This window comes from Parus major, chromosome 8, assembly GCF_001522545.3.
Source record: "Parus major isolate Abel chromosome 8, Parus_major1.1, whole genome shotgun sequence".
In the NCBI taxonomy this organism is placed as follows: Eukaryota; Metazoa; Chordata; class Aves; order Passeriformes; family Paridae; genus Parus; species Parus major.
Genome location: NC_031777.1, coordinates 15,779,052 through 15,805,971, shown reverse-complemented (window position 1 = coordinate 15,805,971; position 26,920 = coordinate 15,779,052). Strand labels below are relative to the sequence as shown.

General features: G+C 38.5%; 1 protein-coding gene and 1 long non-coding RNA gene across 10 annotated transcripts in view; one reads left to right on the top strand and one right to left on the bottom strand.

Annotated features, from left to right (window-relative positions):
* Positions 1–7,149, bottom strand: part of LOC107207985 — a 473,398-nt gene extending 466,249 nt beyond the window's left edge. The window contains exons 1-3 of one of the 9 annotated variants that reach the window (XR_004498447.1): positions 6,552–7,131; positions 2,594–4,531; positions 2,338–2,441 (exon numbers count right to left, since the gene is read on the bottom strand). This is a non-coding gene — a long non-coding RNA (uncharacterized LOC107207985). The other 8 variants (XR_002002021.2, XR_001523035.2, XR_004498449.1 and 5 more) reach the window with 8 other exon arrangements.
* A 149-nt stretch (positions 7,150–7,298) lies between these two features.
* The window catches only part of PKN2 (protein kinase N2), a 54,913-nt gene continuing 35,291 nt past the window's right edge, over positions 7,299–26,920 (top strand). Inside the window, exon 1 of the mRNA XM_015635772.2 lies at positions 7,299–7,449. Coding sequence (XP_015491258.1) covers positions 7,402–7,449 — 48 coding nt within the window. The 5' untranslated portion in view covers positions 7,299–7,401. The remainder of the gene's footprint in view (positions 7,450–26,920) is intronic.

Sequence of the window (26,920 nt, the reverse complement as noted above, 5' to 3'; positions counted from 1 at the left end):
GCCTTCATTAACATGGTAACACTGCAGCAAGCAAAGACAAATGAATGTAAAGAACATCCACATCACACTTCAAATATCAAACCAGTATACTTCAGACCTTTCCTCCATTAATTCCACCTCAGCAATTGCCTTTGGCTGACTGCTTCTTGACATGGTAGCTACAGAAAACAGATCAAGGCTCCAAAGCATTTTTCCCCGCATTTTTCAGTGGCTTCTAGTCTCATTTTTCTTATAAAGAACAAACAAGCTCACTAACTGCAAACTACCTGCTAGACAAATGAACTTGAAAGTGTTTTAGGTTTCATTACATGATGATAAAAAGCAATTCAAAGCCAAGGCCAGACTGACAGTGTGGGATTTCAGTGAATCCATTTCAAGAAACTTAACCCAAACTGATTCAGCTTAGTCCTTCAGACCTCCAGTGTTTGCCCTAGAACATAAAACCCATAACATTAAGTCCTTACAAGAAAGCACCTTACTTTTTTTTTATTTAAAACAATCACTGGCATTCTATGTATCTAAGCAAATTAAGAGAAGCACAAGAAGTTAATTAATCTCTCAGATGCCAAATGCAGTCAGAAGAGTCAGTCCACAAGTAATTTTGCAACTAGGCTTCATTATAGAAATCTCACCTAAGCCTTTTTATGTTGTGGTCTTTTTCAAAAAACATGAAAACACCAGCAGATTCATTCACACAAGACAAAATGCCTTTGAAGAACCTGAGATGTGTGGAAGTTACAGCTAGTTAAAAAGGTATATCCCAAATGTGATGGGTGTGATTAACTTCCCTGCTTGCTCATGTTATGACCACCCCTCTTCAGGAATGAGGGAGAAAGAAAAGAAGGGAAAAAAAAGGAAAAAGAAGGGAAGAAGGGAGAGAGATACTAGTCTTACTTCTCCTTATGCTTAACACTTAATTAAGGGGAATACACTGTAATAAGCCATCTCAGAACCACAGGGTTCATAAGCAGCAGAACATAAATAAAAGCAACATAAATTTGCGCTAAATTATATGGCAGTAAGTTTGCCACAGCCTAAAAATAAATAAATTGAAGGTGAGGGAGTTAAGACAAGGAAGAGTGAGGGGGAAATACTAACATATTTGGTATCAGAACTTTTTTGATGGTTTTTCTCTTTATATAGTTTGATGCAATTGTCATTTTCTCAGAAAGTTTTTAAGCTTTCTTCCTCCTGGGGATGTCAGTCTCAGCAGAGCAAGAAGAATGTAATTAGAGCTAGCTACAAACCTGCCAGGTAACTCTTGTTCTAAGTGTTCATTAGATGAAGATGGATCTGCCCTTTTAATTCAGACATTGCCTACTAAGTACAAGTTAATAACTACTTAGGACTTCAATCCCTGACAGAGCTACATATGCGGGCTACTGTCTCTGAGAAGAGATAAAGGCATGGAGAGAAAAAACAGCCATCAAGTTAATCATGACCAGAAATCATTACCATCCAAGACTGAGTGTCTGATGAAGTCTGATTCGACATAGTTATTTGTGTGTCCACAAACAGAGCTAAGAAAACACTGATGTATAGATGCTGTATCACCAGACACATCATACAAAGGACTTCCTGGTTTTGTCAGTCTTAGCTGCAGATTTCAAAACAAAAAGTTAAAATTGGTTGAGGACGACCAGAAGTTCACAAGTTACACATACCAACAATACACAACACAAGGTGAGACAAATCTGTCCATAGCACGATCCTAGAGGAGAATGGACAAAATCTTCTGACTTCTGTGCACCCTGCTGTGAGCTGCTAGCAAATCCATAGTCCAATATTTCTGGAAGCAACAGACTGCCCATAGGCAGCTCAAACCCCACATTACAAGCATGCAAGAGACATCCCTGCTGCAGCCTCTCAAGCACAGATCTCTTTTGCAAAGATTTCTCTGGGTAAACCATGTCTGACTCATCCTTTGCAATACATTTCCTTTCCTTCAAATGCAGACTGGCATTTCAGCTGAAGTTGTAAAACTGTTTGTTTTATATTTGAAAAGCCTTTTGGAGGAACTTGATTTTCCTAGAATCATAGGAAGTTGCACACCTTACTGCTGCACAAGCAAGTCCTTCAATTATCTCCCGAGCCTGAATTTTCTGATGTTTATTCATAGCAACTTTAGGTCACAGCCAACCACCTACATTCCTTCAGGAAATCAGCCTTCTTCATAACAGGATGACATATTTGTCATCTTGCCTTGTTTTTGTAACAAACTAAGATATTTTCCCCTAGTCATCATTTGAAGTAATGTGCTTGCAATTTACAGAAATAAAGCAATGAGACCAGGAATGATCCAGAGGTATAGCTACCTTGCTTGGACTGATCTCTTACCTACATGGTTGGAAAACAAGGTCTTGATGTTACTAGTGCTGCACCAGGCCCTATTCACTTCAGTGGATTCAATGAAAGCACAAGAGTCCATCTGGGCAGTTCATCTGCAGAAACAACATCAAGTATAATAAGCTGGATCCTACAATCAAGATTAATTAGAATCACTGAGACTTAGCATAGGTGTAAAGATCGATAGTGTTGATCCACTTGTGGGCTCATATCCTTAATGTAAAGACATAATACATTTTGTTATTACTTCAAATAATCCAAGTTGATCTCCTCTAGGGAAACGAGGTCTGATCTTAACAGCCGGTTCTGCACAGGTAGGGCTTTCCTCTCCTCAAGGTATCACTGACATTAACTGGCATAAGGCAGACTTTTCCTCAGAAGAGAAGGATGGAAAAGAAAAACAGGAGGCCGTAATGAACAGGAATGAACCTTCTTCCCCTGGAGCAGTCTTTTGTCACTGACTGCAAGTCTTCCCAGGGTCCAGAATTAATAAAACAGATAGTAAGATAAAGTTTGTTGCACTCCATGCCTCATAACATCTGCATACACTTAGCCCTGGGTAATAGTATATAAACACAGAAAACAAATTTTAAGTAGAAAGTGTGCAGCAATTGCTAGGAGGGTTATGATTACATCATAGTAATCCAAATGGAAGTTTTAAAATTAGTTGTATAATTAAAAGAGTTATAAAGAAATAGTTTAAGTATACATGAAATTTGCAAGCACCACAAGAGCTAAATAAACTTCCGTACTCATTTCTGTTTTCTGTTTATGATATGCCATAAACTCGTCCTCTTCACTGCCACTGGTACATCAGTAAGAGCCTCAGAGAGTTCTCATGCTCTCAGAAGCCTTTTCTTAAATGAAACTCCCTTTGAGTAATCTGAATGAAAGGCAGGTAACTAACTCCTTAGAAGTGCTATAAAAGAAGTGAGTTTTCAAAAAAAGGAAAAATTATCCACACTTTTGATTTTTTAAAATTTTTTATTTTCTCCTTTTTAGCATTTTTTTAATAAACACCAGCAAGCTGTTGGTATAAGAATGATTATTATATAAATTTATTTTTTGTCTCAAGTTTTAACCTGACCTAGACATATTTATTCCTAAATCTACTGGAAGATGTAGGATTGGAAGCTTTATAAAGCCTATTTCTCCTATTCCCACAATTATTTCCAAAGCAAAACAGGAATATGGAAATTATTATTAATACACTATTTTTTCAACACCACCGGGCTGAAGTAAACGAAGAAAGAAGGCAAAGATATATACATTCTCCATCTCATTTCTCTGTGCCTCATAGTTCCAGAATTTTCTAAGGTTTTTAAAGGATCCAACTTAGAGGGTCAACTATGCACAAGTAACATTGCTTTGTCTAGAAGACAGGGACAATTAATGGTTACATTACTGAAAATCTGTTATGGTGGTAGTAGTGGTTTGGGGTTTTGTGTTTGTTTTTTTTTTAACTAATGTTGGGGCTACATTTTCTTTTATATAGTTAGTTGTCTTTATCCCTAAGTGAAAGAACTTAAATTCTATCCCAAAGTAGACATTGAAGTGTGAATTTTAGCATTCCTGCTTTATGAGACAAGGATTTCCTTTAACAGGTAACAATATTACTTTCAAAATCGAATACCCACCCCATTAATGAGGTCACTAATTCTTAGAGCTTGTTTTGTGCTTAAAAAGGTGGTAAGTTGACCTATTTTTGCTCTGCCCCACTCATCTATAGCGAACATATATAGAAGTCAAATTTCTTCTTTCCAAGAGGTTCATTTGTCCCATACCCAGACACATTTCGATATTGTTGTCCCTCTAGATCAACATCACTAATTTAAACAAGATTAACCAGCAGCCTAAATTAGAAATTACATTTTTTCCTGGTAGAGTTTTGCCAGTAGTTAAGTATAATAATACAATTAATACCTATCTGGTGTTCTTCACATGTGAATCCTCATTTCTATATGCATCACTAAGTGAAAGTAAGCTCTTTTTTAGGTGATATATTGGACTAGTTAAAACTGTTCTAAAAAATACCTTTGGATTTTGCTTACAGTATCCTGAACACTTGCGTAGAGTTCTGTATTGTGCTTAAGGGTTCACAACGTGTGTTTGGTAGCAGGAACATTGAAAGTCTCAGCCATTCACTTTTCCAGGACTTTGTGACAAAAGACTTCAATAACACAACCTGAAGAAACAATTAAAGGCCTTAGCCAGTAATTGCTAATTGACTACAGGGATGAGCTAACAGAATAATGGCTGAAGAAATTTCATCCAGATATTTTAAGGCACAAGCTAGCTCAGGATTCCATAGAACACTAAATTCTCACACTTACATACTTAACTGGCTTCTATTTTGGGACTCATTCGGAATGTTCCCTCTTGCTCAGAAATTCACTGTCACAGTACTTAAATGCAGAGCTACAGTTGTCTAGCACTGCCTTGTGCTTTCCAGACAGGAAGAATTATTAAGTATCAGAGCTTTAGCTAAGTTAATATTGTTTTACCAAACCAGTTTCCCTTTATATTCCTGTGCCACCACACTTACATCAAAGAATCTAGGACTGTGTCCGTCCAAGCTGTGTAAATAACATTTGGAATACAAAAAATTATTATAGGCCTTGACTTGACAGGGGTGATAATATGCTCTAGTCTACACTCAATAGGCAGGCTAGATTGAGCATAAACCAAAACCAGCTACCTGTTTTAGAGAGAATCTCAAAGCTTCACTAACTTTGTTGACACCCACTCATATATCTATGAATTTTCTCTGAGGCACAATCTGTGTTTCCCTCTGACTGCATCTTGTAAACTAGACATGCAAGCACATTGATTTTTCCCCTTTGCAATGGGACCAGGCAAGGAGATGAGCTGCAGTAATGGACCACATACATGGTAACAAGTATATGAAGTCACTAAGTCACAGTAATCCAGTCATTTCTGATTACTTCTTTATATCCTTCAACATCTGTTCTCAAAACCAGTTCAAATGAAGTTTAAACATTTGGAATCATTCTATCACAGTCAAAATGAGAAATTACTGTATAAAAGTCTTTTTTCCCCCATCCCCCCATCCTGTTTGTACACACCATGCCCAAAACTGCACTGTGAGCCACAAGCCATTTCATGGCTGTTGACATGGGACCGCTAAAATAACACTAATTGATACCACTGACACTGAAGCTGTGCTAGCACAGATTTCATTGAATTTGAGTCTTTCTAAAATAGTGATTTTTAGACAATCAGCAAGTAAAGTTTTCTTCTAAGCCTGTAATTGCCTGGCCAGATAGCAGAGAAATTAAGCCACTGGCTTCACATGGACTAAGTCTAGACATAAATTTGTATATGTGAAATATTATGAACTGTATCAAACAGCTATTTATATGTAAGTCAGTGAAACCATAGTTTCAGTAAAAATATTCATTTATACTGTAGAATTATCTTAGTATTTCTTTTATGGGAAACTGTGTGCATATGTTCATAAACTTCTGCTGCATGATAGTACCTCAGATTGTTTGGTGCTCAACAGAGGGAGTATAGGCACACTAAAAATGCTTCAAATTTGCTAGGAACGGTAGTGATAATTTAATGTTGACTTCTGCCATTCCTATTTCCCAAAACAAACAAAACAACCCGATTCTCCAAAGTTTAACTTACATTCCAGCAAACAGACTACTGCTGGTATGTAGGCATACAGAGATGCAGTAGCATATACAGAACAAATGCTGACGATGCTCACATGAAGTTGAATCTGTCAAAAATGCCCCAGCTTATGAATTTGACATGAACTGCATAGACTAAAAAATAAAACAAAACAAAAAATCCCAAACAAACACCTATAATTCCTTCCACAGAGCATCTTGCATTAGTCCAATTAGCTGAACGTAACATCCAATAATAGGGTGGAATGAGAATGCACGTGGGTATAGAGTAGACAACAGAAAATACATGTTTATGGATAGGTGAAGAAACACACCAAGCCTCGACACAGGCAGGAAGCTGAAAAGAAACGGTCTTGTCACATGGAGCCACGAGGAAAGAGAAACCATTTCCTCCCAGACACTCAAATCAATATTGAAGCTCTGAGATGCTTATTACTCTGCAGATTAAGTGAACAGTGCCAACCCCAAAAAAACTCACCAAGCATCCCAAGTACAAATGTTTAGCCCTTTAAACTGTTAAAAACGGCATTTACAGCCCCCACTCACCACAACCTCCTGGGCCACTGTTCCAGGTCCCCAGGGCGGCATGAGACAAGGCTGCTTGAGACAAGCGTGAACTCTCCTTCCTGAGCTACCTGCCTTCGCTACCCAACAAACTGAGGGCTTAACCTGTCTCCTGGGCCCGGGAGAGCCGAGCCCCTGCAGCCCCCAACACCAGGAATGTGCCACACGCCCCCCAAGCCCCGCCAGCACAGAAGGAAACGACAGGATTCCCAGCGCTGGAGCCTAACGGGTGGGGAAGCGCCACCAGCGGAGTGTGTAGGGAGGGAGGGAGGTGGCGAGGCGGCCGCGGGGCTGTGGGGATGAGGGGGCTCGCGCCCGCCCCCGCGCTCGGCGCCTCGCGCCGATCCGCCCGCGCGGGGCAGCTGGGGCCGGGGGCGCGCGCTGCTCTCCGCCTCCGAGGCAGCCCGCTCTTACTCCCGCCCGGTCACGTGCTCCGGGAGCCGTAAAGCAGCGACGCCTTTGCGACAGGGTGACAGCCAAATGGTGCGACATCGGCGGCGGCCGCAGGCGCAGCAGCCGCGGCGGCCCGAGCGCTGCCAGGGCCGAGCGCCGCGCCCGGGCGGGGAGCGCACCGCGGGCACCGCACGGCGGAGAACTCACCGCGCCGCTCCTCGCCGCTCCGAACGCGCCGCTCCGCACCGCGGGGAGCGCGCCGCTCCGCAGCGCACCGCGGGGAACGCGCCGCACCGCGCACCACAGCCCACCGCGACCCCCATGATAGTAGAGGGCCCTTAGTCCCGGCCCCGGACCCGCCTCCCTCGCTCCCCTCCCCGCCGGCGGCGGCGGCAGCGGCAGCAGCAGCGCCCAGGTGCGGACTTCAAACCCCGGCGAAATGGCGTCCAACGCAGCCGAGAGGGAGATCCTCTTCACCGAGCTACAGGTAAGCGGCGAGGGGCGCCGCCCCAGCCCCGCTCCCCTCCCTTCCTGGCCGGGAGGACGGAGGAACCGCCGCGCCCCGCCGCCCCCTGCCCGCCGTTCGGCGCGGGACGCCCAGCCCACCCCAGCCCGGGCCGGGGGCCGGCGGAAGCCCGTGCCCACCCCAGGCCTCTTCCCGCTGCTCTCCCCCGGGAGCGGAGGCGCCGCCGCCCGGTCACGGCCCCACCCCGCCGCCGGCCGCGACCCGCTTTTGTCTGCGCTCGGCTCCCTCCTTCCCCTGCCGAGCGGCCGCGTCCCTCCGGCGGGGCCTGCCCGGGCCGCGCCCCCGGCCCCGCCGCCCCGGGATCTCCCTCCGCCCGCCTCAAGGCTGCCCGCGCCCAGAGCCGCTACGGGGGCCGGAGCTGTCGCCCTCCCCCCCGCTCGGGGCACGACTCTCGTCCGGGCCGGGCCCGGAGGGTTCCCGGTGGCCACCCCACGCCCGCGTCAGGGGTCAGGCAAAGAGCTTCTCTCTCCTCTGGACATGGCACCGCGCAGCAGCCGGAGCAGCTTCCTTCTTGTAGGCCTTGAACGCCGAGCTTGGGAAGAGGAGAAAATGGTGCGAACGTTATTTGTTTCACGGCAAGGGTTCTTGTCACTACAAAAGGACAATCCTAAAAGACCCCTCAACACTGTTAAAGGTTGAAAGCTCAAGGCTTAGAGGTTTCCACACGTGTAATTTGACCGGTTTTGGTTGCCTATGCGACTGTTACTTTTCTGCTTGTCAGCTGCAACGTTAGATGCAATTCTGGAGCTTCACTTTTGTGCTCTTATCTTTAGATGTCAGCACAACCTGCTACCTCTTCAGCTTCCTTGTTCCGAAGAAAGCTTGCTTTTATTTTTCTTTTTTTTTCTTTTTTTATTGTCATCACTAAATCCATGCAAGTTGTTATGCTTACTCAGGCAAAGAATGTGTCTCTAAATTTATTAGTTGGACGAGGAACCCGAAGTAAGAAGTCCATAAATGGAAAGTGTTGAATTTAATGGTCAAAAATTAGAAGGGAAGGTTTAACAAAAATTAATTTTATTTCCTTAATGCTGTTAAGTTCTCCCGTAATTCTCAATGCTGGAGGTGTGCTCACTTGAATAGCAAAGGTAAAGAAGGCACAACAGATGTAGGAGTCTATTTAATATTGTAGCACATGAGATGGCTGAAGGCTAAGAATCCATCTAAAATGCTGAACTTTAATCAGTGGTTCATAAGTGCCTAGGAAGAATCAGTATGTTAATACAAACTTGATACGATGATACATAAGCTGGTAAACCTGTTTGAAGTGGAGAGCTGTGTGAATAACTAACTAGTGTTTCAAGTAAGCTCAATGGAAGCCGCATTTCTGTAGAAGAACCCAAAGCCAGGGTCCTGATTACTTTAAACAGAAATGAGTGGAGATTTTTATTTGGGGGGATTGGAAAGGTTGGTTTTGGTTTGGTTTCGTTACTTTTTTTCTTGAAAGATGAGACTGACAGTGATACTAATTAAAATAACTAACAAAAAAAACCCCAAAACAAAAACCCACCAACCAACCAAAACTAGGATGGATTAGATTCTTTGGTTGCACTGTCTCTTCTATTATATATGGTAACTTCTGTATCAGTAAATACAGTTACTTGCACGAGACAGAGAGGTTAAGTTAACATGGGAAGGCCGGTGGAGTTTAAGCTTTGTGAACTGCTGACTTTTAGATATTTTTAAGAGGAACTTTAATATGAGAAAGAACTGCTGTAAAGGTGGTGTCTCGTTTGCCATGCCATATATTAGCAGTGCAATGGCATCAATATAGTTCTGCTTGGGAATACAAGTTGCTCAAAACAAATTGCTCTTCATATACTTGTACATAAAAGTTGCTTTAGTGGTATGGTCTGAAAGTAAAGGGAACTACGGTGAAGTGTGAGATACGCCATTTCACTCATGTTTCTTCAGGAGGGAACTTCCTCAATTGTAAGGACTCTAACTTAAAAAGTGCTTATATGTGAAACGGATTTTTGCTTGCATATTGCAATCCTGCACAGAAAGATGAGGAAGTTGTAGAATTCATGGCTACAGTAAAGGTTTAAAGGGTCAAGTATATGGGCTGATCTAGATCATGGGTGATGTGTGGTTGAGATGTTTTGCTAATAGATGTGAAAACCTACTGAAAACAAGCTAAACCCAGTGTAAATGCCAAGCTTGTTCCTGACATGGACTCTAAAGTATCAGTTAGTGATCAGTGTAGCACATTGCTTTGTGCTGTGGTATGTGCTGTGTGCACTTGATTAAGACAGCCCTGTGTATTCCGGCGTGTTGTAAGAAAACTGTTAGGTTGGGGTGAAGTTGATAGAAGTGGATCAGTAGTTATGAATCAATTGAACTCTCCTGACAGAAAGATTGGCAGACTGTCACAACTACTGACTAACAGGATGTGAAGTGGATTCTGAGAAAATATGAAAAACAAAAGAGCAAAGATGTCATATGTGTACTTGTTTCAAAGGCTTAATTAAACAGGCCTTAAATAGACTGTAGATCTCATTTCTCACAATGAAAGTTTTGTATTTTAAATAAGTGATGCTGTATTGGATAGAGCAATTTCTTACAAACCCTGTTAGCAAATATCCACCTGATATATCTGTCCTGCTTTTTCTACAAAATATTGTATACATTCTTCTAGACTTCATTTTACTTTAAACATTTTTACAGACTGGTAGTGGGATGTTGTTGTTGTGGAAAGTATATCTTGCTACTTAGCAAGTTTTAAACTAAGTTTGTTCAAGGTGCAAAATGCAACATTTATTTCTCAGTAGTTAGCAAATGCAAAGTACAAGGTAAACTTGGCAATAAGCAAATCCTCTTTTTAGTTTGTTCTGGTAGCTTCACCAGCGAAATTGCCTGATTACTAAAGATTGAAAGATTACATAAAGCCAGATTACCCTTTTTTACCTCCTTTTATCTCCAGTACAGGTTCTTTAGTAGAAGGAGGAATGAGCTTGAGGTTCTTGGGTAAGAACCAGTATTGCTGATGTTGCCTTCCCTTCCAAAATGCTGCTGTCCTTCTCTGGGCTTGCATCCCTTAGAACTTTGTACACTAGGTAAACTAGCCTCTCCAGTGCTTGCTCTCAGGTTAATTGCAGTCTTTAACTCTTTGCTTCCTGGTGGAAGTGGCAACTGTGTTTCTTCAAACATACAGTGCTGTAGTTTCTTAAATAAGGCATCCGTGAAATAAAATATTTTAAAGTTTTTTATGGAAAAAAAGTTTGGATTTTTCAAAACATTTTTAAAAAGAAGGTTTTTTTGTGAAGTGTTTATCCTTTCTTGGCAGAGATGGTAGATGCCAGCATAGTAAATTGGTATGGCTGGGTTAACAGAAATTATTGCTAGGAGTATTTAAATGAAACCATTGTGTATGTGCAGTGATTACACTTGTGTACTTCTAAGTGTTCACTACCACTTCTTTTCTAGACAGTACTGTAAATCTTCTAAACTTGGGGCTTTTATGGTTAATGTTACAGGATTTATTTTACAAAAATTTTCACTTCACTCGAAGTTGTGTTTTGCAAAGCAATACTTGTTTAATATGAGGCAAAAAGAGTATCTTACTTGGGTGTATTTGCTTAAATTAAACTTGGACTATGCCCTGAAATGAATAAGCATGTAACAAACCCTCCATTACTTCAAATGGAAATATTAAAGGCTCTACCTGGAATTAATTCTTCAAACTCAACTATCATACATATTTTTAATATTGCAGAACATTGTGAAAAATTTCTTTATACTGCTCAGCATAAAGGGATTTTTTAATGGATATTTTTTTTTAATACCCTGATTACCTAATTTCCTAAGGTGCTGTGTTTAGGGATCATAAAGCATAAATTTCCTGACAGAATCATATTTTAAAGGCCATGGTAATTTTTTTTTTTTTTAAAGAGTGATGAACAGTACCACAGCTGAAATACATGTGAATTTTGATTATATGATGGCACATCCAGTATAGTTTTTGGGTTGTTTTATTTTTCCATTTCATATCTAGGGCAAGAATATTTGTCAAATTAATGTGACTGAACAATGCTTGGTATTTTGTTGGTCTGCATGATACAAATTGGACAGTTGAGTCTGAGGTTATACACCTATATTTTCTATATAAATGTGTATAAAATTGGGCACTTGTACTTGTTAAACTACTAGCTGGGACTCTGAAAACCTTATTTCATTCCTGGCTTCTCTGCTCTCAGCTAGGTGATATTAGGCAGATGACTTTGCTTACTCATGTCTCAGTTTCCTCATCTTTAGAATAGAGGTAACGATGCCTGCATTTTTGGAGTTAGAAAGTACTGGGTATTTATTATTAGCTGTGGTCAAGTGCCTAAGGACACCATAAAAAGGTACAAGTAACCTAATTAATCTGTTTTGAAGAGACATTGTAATTGGGCTGAACACTCAGCAATAGGGCTGCCTTCAAATAATATTCAGCTAGGACAGATTAGCTTTAAATAATTTTGAATGACTTGTTTCTCCAGGAGGAAATAATTTTATATTCAGGTGAAAATACCCTGAAAACTAGTAAATTGCAGTTTAGAAATGAAACTGTGTGTACAGCTGCTTGGGTCCCTGCAGGTCCCTACAATTGCAGTTTAGAAATGAAAATGTATGTACAGCTGCTTAGGTCCCTACAAATGCTTTCACAATTGGTGGATTTAGAGAAGCACTTCAGGGTTTTTTTTCCGTCTGGGGATGTATATTACTCTTCAAACAGTGCTCTGTTCAAATCTTGTATTAGCAAAATATTCATCCTGTTCTCAGTGGAACATAAACAGTCCTTAAAATACCTTTTGGTAGGTGCATGGGTGGAGTTTTTGGTTTTGTTTTGGGGAGATTTTTTTTCATTTTTTGAATTCTGTTAGTCTTCCTATTAACACAGGAACTTGTATATGATGTAGACTTGTATACATTTGATTGAATTTTCTTTATCAGAACAGATATCTTTTTAGGACCCAGATCTGTTACTTTAATTCAAGATAAATTATTAGTGATGGCTAGTAGCAAAGTATTTAGTTACAATATATGTAATAGCTCTTCTAGAACAGTTTCATACATTGTGAAGGTCATTTGTTACAAAGTAACCTAAAATCTGCAGTAGAATAAGTAGATTAATGTGTCCTTTGCATTGAGAAACAGTAGTTTGAGGATTTCATGCTGGGATTAAGAATATTTTCATCAGTGCCTCAGTGCTGAATAAGAGACTAAGACCTCTACATAGATTTAGAGTAACAGAGTCTTACATGTCTTATGTGCAGTGGAGGGCTCAGTCTGCTTGCTTTTTCTTTTTTTTTTTTTTTTCTTTTGCTAGAAATCACTTGTGCAACTGGTACAAATCAGTTGATGCTAGGCTTTTTGTTTGTTTTATTTTTTTGCTACATGGGTCCAGTAAGTGAATGAGTTCAGGAACAGACTGAGCTGAAGCATATCTTATGAGACTGCACTGTAGCATGGGCAAAGCATTTATATGGTACTTTGAAGCTTTAATTATTAATGCTTGGTCTGCAGTTCCTGGCATGAGCAGAAGAGCATCTTTGCTAGTGTTTGGGGGGGGGGGGTGGTTCTTTTTAAGGAAATGAGATTTATATTGTAGAACCAAATCCATGGCTTCTATTACTTTGAGATATGACTGAGAAGTACTACATCGACCCAGAAACTGATATTGCCATTGGCTAACAACATGCTTTAGGCCTGTCCTTACAAGTAAGGGTAGATCTGATATGTTTTGTTTATTTGAACTGCAGCAATGCAATTATGTCACAGTGACACAAATCAACACCATTTTTGTTACTGCCATTTTACAGCTACTGGTTACTTACTCTTTGACACCTCACCAGTGAATTGAACTACTTGCATGGCAGTCTGGGGATACATCCTTTGGAACAAAGTACTTCTCTCTAGGTTTTTTCACGATTTTGTGGGATGATTTTCCAAACTTTCAGGAATTCTGTGACTGCATGTCAAACTAAGGAAGTTTTGTGGCATCCATCAGGTTTGCTGGTGCAAATTCTGGTAGCTGGTGAGGATAAGATGGCTGAGATGTGGTGAGGAGACGCACGAGCAGGAGAGTAGTGCACATTTGCAGGCTTATGTTCAGCTAAATAGGCCAGCTTTGCTGGGAATTCTGCTGTTCTACTCTGGTTAATAGAAGAGGCTGAAATGAAGCTGTTTGAGGTAGTGCAATGAACTTCCTGAGTAGGGTGAGCTGGGAGGGTTCATGTGATCTGTTACTATAGCTCAGCTGTGGGACCACCAGCTGGGTAGTGGTGAGCTGATTGTTTTTTAAGAGCAGGCCACACCTTAAGTTTCTCTTGATGTTAGGTATAGATACAGTTTCCTATACTTCATATCAACATTATGCCCGCTCCGGCTGTACTTCCTGTTTACTGCAGCTGCAGTGTGTAGAGCACTTCTGGAGTGGATGCACGGAGATGACAGGACTGTGCTCTCAGTAGTGGAGTTTGTTGCTTCCACTGGGCAGCCAGGGGAAAAATAGGAATATTAGTAGAAGTGTATTTTCTTAGGCCAAATATATCTGTACTAAAAGCTTTTGTTATTTTACTGTAGATATATAGCTGGCTATCAGATACGTACCCAATAAGAAATGGTGACTGGAAAGGGCTGGGCTATGAAAGTTTAATGTGGCATTTCCCTGTTCTTTTTTTATGCCATGAAGAAAGGTTGATATGAGGCAAGACCCAGGGACTGTGTGCTCTGGCCCAACATACAAATCCGGGTTAGTAAAAACCTTAATGTGTATGTGACTAAATTAGCTTGCTTTTTCAACCTCCAATTCTTATGGATTCCTTTAAGTCTTGTTTTCTTTGCTGGAAATGTATTGTTTTTTCAATGATAGAGAGTTTCTGACTTCTCTAAATAAGTGCAGATCGGAGAGCTTGAATCAGAAGCCTCTAATATCTGGTTCCTGTCTGTGGTGTTCTGTATGGAAGTCTGGTGTTGAAGCAAAATGTTTTTCTCTTGAGGTTTTTCTGACATTTGTTACCTTGCGGTGTGATAGTAGGGTTCATAGATTTTGTTTCCTTTAAACACAAGAATAAGTTAGCCTGAAAATGAAAGTAACAGAATCAGTTATAGTTCTCTTGAGAAGAACCAGCAGGACATTAACTTTCCGCACTTATAACTTGGATGTAACAAAATGCAATAGGCAGCAGATCTGTGGCCAGGAGAAGGCATAGTTAAGTCTGCAATACCAAGGTACTAATAAATTGTACTAAAGCTCTAAGATAAATCTCAGGGATATTGTGGGGCTCTGTTTTACTGTGATAAAACACTTCCAAGCAAATCAAGTCAGAAAGGAGAACTTCTCTTGTGGGTAAATACAATAGTATTCTGGGCCTCCATTCTTGGAGTGTGGGGGCCGATACACCTTGTGGTTGTTTAGATTTTTTTAGCTTTTAGTACTCAAAGTACTTGAACATCACTACCACATACATTTTCTCTAATGAAATTTAAAAAGTAAATACATGTACACGAACTTCGTAAATACATATGCAATATCCTATATAGTCATATTTGTTAGACTATTGAAATAAACGGGTTATTAAAATTAATAAGAAGTAATAGCAAGTTTAATTGTTATTTACCTGAAATAATACTTGTAAATAATTACAGTACCTAGGTGTTCTGAAATGATTCTTCTATTCAGCTGAGGAGAAGTTGAGAGCTGATGTATAAAACATCAGAAAAAAAGTATCTTTTTTTTTTTTTTTTTCTTTTCCCCCCATTTCAAAGTCCCAAACACAAACTGTATAATTAACCCGGTAATAGTGATATGTTTAGTGTATCACTGGTGCCACAGTTGGCCTGTGAACTTGGGAACTTTAACATATGTATTTTTTGAAAACTGTCAAAAGGATATTCAGTTTGGTTTTCTTTGTTGCAGTAAGATGTAAGGCAGGTCTGTGACATAAATTTAGGATGGAAAAGTTCTGGTTGGTTCATCAATGATGTCATGTGCTGGAATTGGAATTTGTCCATACAGACTTGAGTGTGTTGCTCAAAGGAAGTGTCAGACTTTGTCAGCTGGTAGCACTGCTGAAAGTGTTTATATGCCATATTGTGTTGCTTTACATTTGCTCAGGCAGCTATATGGTGAACAGATTTTGTTGTTTTGTTTTGGTGGGTTTTCTTCACCCTTAGATTAGTTTTCAGCCAGATCAGGTTCATAATTACAGTTCACTCTGTAGCCATATAAAGGTTTGTACTGGCATGTATCAGTAGATGGTCTAGGCAAGAACAAACTGTTAGGGAAGGTCAGGACTGCTGGTTTTTTATGATGTTTTTTTTTTGCCTGCAGAGGTGGTTCATGCAGTAAAATGTTTATCAGATTACAGATTCACAGCTAAGGACTGTGAAGCGTCCAATTCTGCTGCAGGTGGATATGCAGATAAAGAACAGTCCAAGCACTGTCTGTGACAATTCTTTTTTAGCTTTATATTCTACAAGCACAAAGTCTCACAATGTGCATGTGACAGTGAAAACCTGTTTGTCTGAAAAAGCATTAAAAATAGAATATTTTTATTAGATGTTTGGACATCATGCATGGATGGAAGATGTAGTTACATTTAGTTTGATGTTGAAGTCTGAGAACAGTGGTAAGGTTTTGTAGCAGTACCTGAGGTCAGTGTAGGGATATAACCCCAAGTTTATTAGCTAACTTTCAGAAGTGGTAAGCCTTTGCTGTTAAACCTTTTATGCACTCAATATAGGCAGTCATTTTGAAAAATCTTGAGTCTTTTTGTTATTTATCTAACTGAAATGGGAGAGAAAATGAGTGTACAATTGAAATGGATGGGATTGAATTTTGGAGTGAAGGCCAAGTACTGTGGAAGTAATACTATAGATGTACTGCCCATGAAGATAATGAAGAGACTGAGGTATTACATACAGCTTGATATGAATACATTTGTCAGTTAATGAGTAGTTTGATAACTGTGGAACATTTGAATATTCAGTAGGGGAAAAAACCCCATACAATGATGAGTTGAATGTTTGTGATAAGAAAATATCTCTGAATGGTCACGTGAGCATCAATTAAAGCACTACTTAGAGGACTTTGAACTACTGTGCACAAGATTGATGCTGTGTTTCAGAGGTCTAGCCAAATTTTGGGGAGAAAATCTGGTGTAGAAGTAAGAAGTTTGAGGTAACAAAGTGATTAAATATTTTCACTGTTCTTGTGTTGAATTAATTTCAGAATTATCAATTCTTTTTCATTCTTCTTGTACTTACAAACCCTGAATGAATTCTTTTATATTTGTGTTGTTGAGGTGGAAGATTATGTTTAAAATAAACAAGAAGATTGTTTTTGGTGATTCCAGGTATTCCAAAGCTCCCTGGCAACAACAGGCTCATTTCTGTAATGTGGACTAGAAACTTTATGCCAGTCCTTAGAACAATGGAAGATACTTGCTTGGTTCTGTTTTTCTACCTTTCATATTTCTCCTCTGCAGGAAGAGGAACATAACCTCTTCCTTTTATGATAGATTTGAGGACTTCCCTATTTACATCACTGAGTTTACTAGATACGAGATTGAAGTTTCTTTTTTATCATTGTGATACATGTTATCACTTGGATTTTTGAGTAGCATAGTCCCAAAAGCATTCAAAGCTATTGCTGATAATTTAGGAGGAATGGTAATTGACTGTGTGGCCTGTTGCTTTTTACAAGCACAATATGTAACACCATCCATTGCTTTTCAACTTTATATGTTTATTTATACGGAAAGACACTGCAGAACAATCAAGTGGAATGTATTTTAAGAGGATGTTTCCTTTATAGATAAATCTGCATATGACATGACAAGATTCTTTCTTTCTTAATACTCAAGTTGGGGAAGCTAAAATTATAAGATAGATGATGACAAAGTATCAGCTTTTCTGACAGGTGTTATTAACCTCTGAAGTTGTAAGGGTGTGTGCTGCCTGCAGCCTGTCCAGAGCATGTAGGGAATTCCATGGGCAAAATCAGATGGGGAGACCCAACACGGTAAACCAGATTCTAGCAGAAGCTTACAGAAGACAAAGTTTCAAAGACTTGTATTGAAAAATACAAAAACAAGCATACAAATCTACAGAACATTTAAAAATCAGCAAGGCCTTTTTGTAGACATGTTCTAAACTTAGTGACAGCAGTAGAAAAGTAAAAGTACTGTAAATCGTACATGCCTGACTACTCATGTAGCATTCTTGAACTGCTGCCCATTTGGGACTCAGCAATCTCCTTTAATGGAAGCATGTTTTCTGCAATATTTGAGTTTGTTTGTTGCTTATTTATAAGCTCATATGAAGCCGTTGTTATAGGCTGAGAATGCCTGGATGTCAAAAGTTACGATTTGCAAATTATAATATCCATAACTAGGGGTCCTCAGAAAGATTATTTAAATTTTGTTATTGAAACTTAATTCATTATTGGGGAGTTTTCTTGAAGTTGCTATGGTTTGTATCTTTGGTTTCTCCTCCACTGAAGATATGGGAACATAACATTTTGAAAATTAAAACAGACAGTGCTTCAACATTAGAAGAACATCATTTCTTTCAGAGGATTTTTTAATTGTACTCTACTTCTTTATTCATGCAAGTTAGTGTGAGTCAAACTAAAAATTTTTCTGTTGGGTGAAAAATTTAGTGTTAACTATTCATTTTTATTAAGCTGGTTCAAATAGGATTCCTCAATATATAAGCAAGCTATTTCACAAAGGAACATCTCGATCCAACTTTTTTCCTTTTCATTTTCTATGTGCATTTTTCAAATAAAATATTAATCTATGGCAAAGCACATGGCATTTGTCACCAGTTAATTTTTGTTTGGGGGAAAACTCCTTTCTTGAATTCTGCCTTTACCTGTAACATTCTACATAATGCAGAAACAATTTACAGTTTAAAATTTACCTACTTTAGTAATTGGTCTTTGTCTCTATTAGGATTCTGTACAAGAGAGCAAGTGAATATATTCTCGAGTTTTAATTAAACTAATTCTAACAGATTTTTTTTAAATCCTTAGAAGTTTCTTAAGTGCAGGAGGAAAAGGAATGATGGTCTGCTGTAGGGGACTATCCAGTATCATCATATATTTTTCAGGTTAGCAGCCAGCACTAATTTGAAGTGTTTCTTTTTGATGGGAGTAACTCACTGATGGGAGTGACACAGTCAGGGCAGCAGTTTCTGTGCACGTGGTAATTGATTTCTTGTACTCTAGTGGCATTCTTGAACTGGATGACCTTGGGTATGAAAGAAAAGTAAGGGAGATCCAAGTTCTGCTAATGGTCTCCCATTTTTGCAATTTTTTTTCCTTTCTACAATAGACTATACTGTTTTATGGGCTCAAAAGTAGCATTTCCTTTCTTTAGCATTTGCCTCCCCTCCCCTCTGTTGCATGTACTTTAATTTCTTCACTGTCAATTTAAGGTGTATACTTCAAGTAAACAGATTTTTAAAACTTAACTACAGGCATCCATATTCTGAATTGATTCACATACACTTTCTGAACTATGGAGCTGAATTATTTTCTTCATTTCTATCTGACATGTAGTTTTTTCTGCAAATTCTTCCACAAATTTCGGTCTTGCACTTTACCGACAATGTACATTGAAAATGTCAGGTGTTTCTAATTACTTCTCTTAATTTTTCCACTGTTATAAAAGAATCTTTTTACTGTCCTGAAATATATATTTCTTTATTGCAATGAATATAATTAGTACATAATGAGTAGAACTGCTGGGAATTCCTGTAAACCTGAGATACAAAGGCAGTGAGCGTTTTAGTGGCAGACAGTGGGAATGAACAGAGCTGCCTCTTCCTCACTCAGGGTTAGCTGGCTGGGGTTCTGGCATCTTCAGAAAATGGGGAGGACCTGTGCCTAGGCAAAAGCATTGGCTGTACCCCAGAATGCTCATAATAATGTTGGTTCGTTGTGTCCTGGCTGGGTAAAACAGTGCAAAGGGCATGAAAAAGAAACCAGTAATGCTCAGAGAGGTCGGAGATGTTTGGAGTTGACAGGATGGTAGCCTGAGCTAAATATAGTATCTCAGCTTAATTTGGAAAATAGTGTAGACAGATTGGGACTGTACTTTATTTTTGTCATTTAATTATTTTTTTTTATTATAGAGGCTGATTTTTATTTTTCTCCTTTAACTCCTGACATTTTTAATACAATACTTGAGAGAGCATCAAAAAAATACACCCCACCCACTCATAATCAGCCCCTTCCAAGTGCAGTTAGGAAATAGCCACAACCCTCTAACACTTAAATTTCAGAATATGCAAGTCTCTTTCAAGTAGGAGTCATCTTCCTGCTGGTATTTTTCAGTCAGAAGTTAATTTGTGTATTTTTGTCTCCTAAAGATGACATGCTTTAGATTAGACAGGTCATTATAGAGGAATACATTGTAGATACTCTGGGGAATGCAGCAGGTTAAACTTCAACCATAAATAGCTTCTGATTGCAGTACTTTCCTTCTTTAGCTTAAGGGACTTCTTCATGAAGGTTTTGCTCAATGTCATATCTAGAGTATTTTTTTGTCGTTCTTAGTTATTAATAAAGTAGAATATTCTACTTTTGCTTAATATATTTTTCATGCTACAGTTTCTAGTAGTACCTGAAGCATTTTTCCAGTAGTACCAAAGCATTTTTCCCAGGCTGCTAGCTGAAATGCTCCTGAACTGGAATGAAGTGGAAAACTTTTAGTCTTGAAGAAAAATGCCTCAAAAGTTATGAGCATACCAAAATCAGATTCACATTGGCAGCAAGTATTTCTAGGATGCTTTTTGAAATTCTGTATATCAAAACTGCTCTTTATATGTGCCCTGTAAAATAGGGTGAGGCTTTTAGTATTAAAAAATGGATCAATTTAGGATAAACAAGTTACATACTACATTTACCACATTCAAGGTTCCATTCACATATGATTGCCACTGGAAAACACATAGAATGCATATGTAACCTTGCCCTCTCTGAAAAAGGAAGAATATTAAGATCAGTAACAAGTATGTCTTGCTGTGGGTTTTCTGAATGCTCAGCAGTATAAAAAACAACATAATTCCCCTAATTTCATACAGTTGTGAGAACTTTTTGCTATTGTTATTTATATGTAGGTGTATATATATATATGAAATCCTTTAAGGTTTAGTTTTATGTCTGTGTCTATACATGATGCATTGAAAAACTGTTGTTTTTTTCTGCTTTATTTCAATTATGTTACAGGTTACCAGGTGTGGTGCATTGCTGATTTTGAAACTGATGCTTCCATTTTCTATTTAATTGGTACTGAACTGTGCTGATAACAAGAGCTAGATGGAGGATAGTCCTATGCAAGTATGTGTGCAAGACAGGAAGCAGCTTACTTGGGAGATGGTGCTGAGACTGAACATAAAGAGTAAAATTTGTTCAATATGCATTAGGAAATTCTTTGCTAAAATCCCAGGTTTTTATTCTACACTTTTCACTGCAAACTTCATATGTAAGTCATATGTTCATTTTAGGTCATAAAAAAGTAGATTTACTTAGAGTACTGTATTGCAGTCAGTGGGGAATCAGAGCTCCTAAAAACTAAGAAAATGTAGGAAGGTTTTAAAACAAAAGCTTTAGGCAGATTTGTATTTAGAAATGTAATAAGAATTTTTTGTAATCCATGTAGTAAGTGAAATAACTTGTCTCTTTTTCATTGCTGTTGAATATAAAGCAGTTAAGTCAGGCAATTTTCTTTTGGCTTCTGTTGTAGGTTAAGACAGGATTCTATTTCTTCATTATTCTATAATGCCTAGGGAATTCTTAAATAGAAAATGGACATTAAGAGCCAGTAAGAATCTTTCTATCATATTTTAAGGGTCAGAGAAAGAAGGATTGCAAAAACACTATTCAAATATATCACAATGTGATGCTCTGTAGAAGTCCCAGACAAATGGGATGTGAAGTAATGCTTCTATAAATAGCCCTGTGTTCATACCTAAACTTTTACTGGAAGAGCATGGAATGAGATGCCTGCATCTCTACAAGTGGAATTTTGGGTGTGGCAGTCCCAACAGGGAAAAGTGATCTTTTCTACTGACCACCTGTAAAAGATGAGGAAAGGATTTAAGGAGACTGTCCCATCATTCTTTTACTGCAGGAGGTGAAAGCAGGAGCAGGATTTTCAGCTGGTTGGAGTGTAGGCCGTGAACTTCAGTAACTTCAGATATAACAACCCAAGCTACTGTGAAAGAGTTCTTAATCCTAGAGTGTGAAGACACAGATCCTTAGTATAAAGGCAAACATACATCCCTTTCCTGTAATAATAGATTCAGCTAACAAGCTGGGAAACCCATAAGCTCTGGTGAAGCCACTGTTGCAGAGAGTCCTAGAAAGCAAAAAATCTGGTTCCTTCACCAGAATCTAGTATTTAGCCACTTGGCCTCTTGCCTTATAAAACAGATGTTAGTATTATCTCTGATATGTATTGCTGCATTTATAATGTACAAAATAGTTGGCTCTAAAGATGATGGCTTAATTAGAGTGGAATGTAGACTCTCAACTCTTCCATTCGTTTTGAAATGGCTAAAAATAGCTCCTGTAAAGCATAGTAAAGTAAAATGGACTAACATGTCAATTGTCTGTACTGAAAGTTGGAATTGCCAGAAACAAAGAAATTGGAGGGTTTTTCTTTTCAACTGCTAGATATCCATCTCAGAAATGGAGATTTACCTCCAGGGACCCCTTTATTTTACTTTTCAGATTAAAGAAATTCAGTGTATTGGTCTTTAACAATGTCCTGATACTTGTATGTGTTATTGAGATTCCTATTTATTCTGAGGATTTCTTTTGCATCATTTCAATGTTTAAGATTTTTAACCTGCACTGGAAGAACAGAGAAGTTCCAGTTGTAATGATTTGTTTCTGTAGTAAGGCATTTTAACATTCTTCTCTTGCATTTTAGTTAGTGTGTTTCACTGAAGTACCACCACATAACAGATGTGGTAAACAGCTGATATTGTGATTTGTGGATGAGCAGAATGGTCAGTCTGTTGCATTACCCAAGATAGATCATAATACCTTTTTAGTGATAGCTATTATCTAATTCATTTTTATCATAAAACAAGAAAAATACCTTTCCACTGGTATTGGCCCTGATTGTAATTAACTATTAATACATTGGGTTCCTTGAGGTTTTATTTTTGTATTTCTGCATAGTAACTAAAACTCCTTCAGAAGCAGAAATTTACCCACATATGTTTATCTTAATGTTGACATTACAGCTGTTGAAAATGTATGGCTGCAGTGGTAACTTCTCTTTAATGTAAGTATATTTTTGGATGCATGCCCACCAAATGATCACCTTTGTACAGTGTGCATTGAGTTTGAGGAGGAGTTACCAAAGTCATAAGACATGATTGTGAGTCATGTTTGTTGACTTGACCTTTTTACCTTTGAAAATCTCTCCTACCAAATTAAATACTGCATCCTGTAGTTTGGACAACATACTGACACTATTTTTTCAAACATCTTGAGCTACATGTATAATATTACTCTGCTCTGAATGTTAGACAAAAACAGATAAATGTTTTATATGAAAAAAACAATAAATATCACATAAACATATTGGGGTGACATAGAACAAAATTAACATACTAACTTTCAGTAGCAGGAGAAATTCTTGAGTTTAGGTGTTTGCTTTAACATGCACTTAAGCAGGTATCTTAGTGGTTATGGTGGAAGCAATATGGGGAAGAGGGAGAGAGTTTCTCCCTGGTGGACAGGTTAGTTTCTGTATTACTTGTACTTAGAGGCAAATGCGCCACACAACATTTGCATGACCTTACCTTTATCTGAAATAGTTCTGTTTCCTGAGTAACTTATGCTTCAATCACTTCAAAGCATTATAACAACTGCTTGCACCAAACTTGAACTTAATGTAACTGCAGAGAAATCAGTCAAGTCAAACTGAGACATGTCTTGTGATAAGAATTTCTCTCAAGTCCCCCTTCCTTGTTTCAGTCTCTGGCATTAATTCGAAATGAGTGTATGAACTTCTAAAAGAAATGGATACCATGGATACCCCTATGTAGGATTTGACAAGTGTATAAAAATACACTGTATTTTAAAAGTACATGCTGTATATATTTAAGAAATAATTCTAAGCCATTAGGATTATGCAGTTTATATATTTATATGGTACAAAAAATTGCGGGTGTTCTCATTAAAAAAAAACCAATAATTCCTATGGGGTTTTTTAAGTGTTTAAAGTAACAGGCAAAAAATCCAAAAAAGTCCCTCACAATACATAGTTTTGCTATCAGTTTTAAAATTTAAGATTTTTTTTTATTTTAAAGAAGTCTCAAACTGTCAAACACACACAAAAATGCTCATATCTGTGCTATTTACCAGTCTTCATATTTTTATAGGGTCTTAAATTTTTTTTTTCACCACAACATTTCTCAAAAGAAGACTGTATTTTTTGGTTCAAATTTAGAAAATGCAGAACAAGTTTGTGCATGAAATTCCTGTGTTGGCAGTAGGAGGTAGGACACAGGTACGTGTCTGTTTCCACTGCCCAGTACAGTAAGTGTACAACTCCAGGTTCTGTGGCTGAGGGTCTTGAAATATTTTGTGCTTCTTTGAACTTGCTTCTCTTTCATTTGTTGAACTGCCACTTAATCCAGTTGTTTTCCTCATCTTTTAAAGGGGAGTGTGTATATTTACCACATTATTAATATATGTAATGATAATGTTACAGGCATTAGATGAGCAATTTTCATTTCAGTGCTTTGATTGCAAAGCACTGGTGAGGCTGCATCTTGGTGAGGCTGCGTTTTAGAGGAACTACTTCAGTCTTCTTGGCACAGTTCTATGATACATCATTATTGGAAATATCTTCAGCATGCACTGTGGTATTAATATTTCATAAAATCTTTTTCCTTGTATCTTGAAAGGGATTGTTTATGTTTTGGCTTCACCTACCATGTGTGGTCTGCTTGAAACCATACTATTTACATAAAATGCAGTTTTCTTCTGAGTATGTTTTTATATGTGATGAGAAGCTAAATGAAAACTAAGCAAAGTCTCACAGAGAATGGAGAAGTGGCATTATTATAGGCATAATTTCATATACTGTTTTTCTTGGGCTCATATTAATAAAGGTTGTGACAGCAGTCCCTATTAATGGGAACTAGGATTTTGCTATTTCTTTAGCATGTGTGGAACTAGAGAGGGGAAGTTTTGTTTCCACTGTACTGGGCTCTATTGGAAGTTTTTGGCTTGGAGTCAGAACTTCAAGTTATTGATAAAAGTTTGGAAGCTGCTGAAGTGTTTGTACCACACCTGTTGCCAGAACATATAGTCATGCTTCTGGGATACTGTAGCCATTTGCTGATCTCGCATTTGAGTGCTCATCACCTGTGTTGTGCCACAGCCTCCATCAAGTTTTTGTGATAGTGAGAAAGGTCAGTGTGAAGATTTTCTTTCAATGTCATATTTCTTTGCAAGCCTCCTTGCAGGTTCTTCTCCTAGTGTAAAACCATCGAGAGCTGCTACAACGAGAAGCAGCTGAAAGCAACATTTCTTAAAATATTTTCTTTCTCTTCTGTAGCAAAGAAATCTCTCTCTTATGCCCCTTTCTCTCATTAGTGTTGGCACAGCACTGCATGGGTACAACTTCTAGTGCTGTAAGCAAGTCTTCACTGCAGTTGGAGCAGCTTTTGGAGGCCATGCTCTTTGTGTTAGAAAATTCTGGCTGAATCAGGGATTCTCAGAGCCTGGAAGCTAGGTGGTAGCAAGGACTCCCCAGGGAATTTTGTTACCTGTTTAGATGAGGTATTTTGGCTGTCAGGTCACACAGGTTTTCATACCGAAGCTGTAGGACCGACTGCTGAAGCCCAGCAACTATTGTGTGAGTAAAAGCAAACATTCCTCCTAAAGTATTCATCAGGACAGCAGCTCAAACTGGAGAGAATAGCAGAGGTGACCAGCTGATGGAGGACCTCCCTATTTAAAGAATACGTTTTTCCTTTTTTTTGAAATCTATTTCATCTCTTACAGATGCAGTTGGGCACTTGCTGTTTGTACACAGGAATTGAGCCCCATTTAATCAGTGTCCTACTTGAATTCATCCATGGATAATGTAGTGGACTATGGATATTTCTGCCCTAAACAGCCACTTGTTACAAAGCAGAAAGCTGTGACTTAGATTAAATTTAAATCCTGATTTGTGACATGTTAGCACAGCAAACTAATGCCAAAATCTATTAAGCCTCCAAGCTTTTTTTTTTTTTAGTTCTTGACATTGGGTGAATGCTGAGATCTTGACCACAATCACATTTGCTTCTGAGCAGGAGGAAATAGTCCATGTAGTTCCAGTAATCCAGACAAGCCGTCACATCTGGTTTTATGAATGACTTCAGGGGGGAAGGGAAGTTTGCAATTGATTAACATTATTCGTAAAATCAAAGACTGCTCTAGTTTTAGGAATTACTGTAGAGAACTTTGGGGACTTTGGCAGTTAGCTCAGAAAAGCAGCTTTTTTTTCTTTTCCTTATTTTTTTTCCCCTCTAAAAAATTATTCAGAATATTATTATACCAAGATACCTAGTAGTTCCAAATCTGTACTTCTAGCTCTTTGAAATTAAATTAGAAATTAGTAAACATTTAGTCTTTCTGGGTTATGATAACTTTTTTAATCCTACATAAGATGAAAAATCCTATTTTTATATAGCATTTTTTTACTATATTTGTCAGACAGGTTTTTTATTGTCTCATTGTTGAAATAATTACTAAAATTCAAGAGCGTGTAAAAGGAAACACTAATACTTCTAGGAAAGAATGTAAGCAGTTCTACTGTGAGTTTTGTTAAGGTCTGGTTTGGGATTTTTTCTCAAGGCAGGTTTAGTGTGTGCTGGTAGCACATCAGTGTGAAATGTAAATAATATTGTACATGAGCACTCATCAGCTGTTAATCATAGTGTAGTTTAAGTCTCTACTTACCTGTCTGTAACAACTTCTAACATAAATGAGCAATCTGAATTCTTGCTCTAATCAATATTCTCTATAATGAAGATATGGTATAGCATAGTGAAGTTGTACTGTGATTTTAGGACCAAGTCTTCAGGAGTTACTAATGCTCAGTTTTAGTGTTATTTTCTAAGAGGGGGCAGTTTGAGAATCTCATTTAGAATTCAAAGGCGTTCTGTTTACACAACTGAAGCAGATTCTCTGTTATGTTCAGCTTCATGGTACTCACTTCAGCAGTACCATTGCCACTGCCATGCAGTTTATATGTTTTATTCTTAAATGGGATTTTGGTGGTAAATGCAGTATGTCAAAGCACCTGCTTCACCACTTACTTGGTTCAGAATTGATCTGAAGCAAAAGTGCAAGCCCTGCATGGTTTTCATAAACAATACTATTACTTTCTTTCACCACACCAGCCAGACTGTATTATGAGAA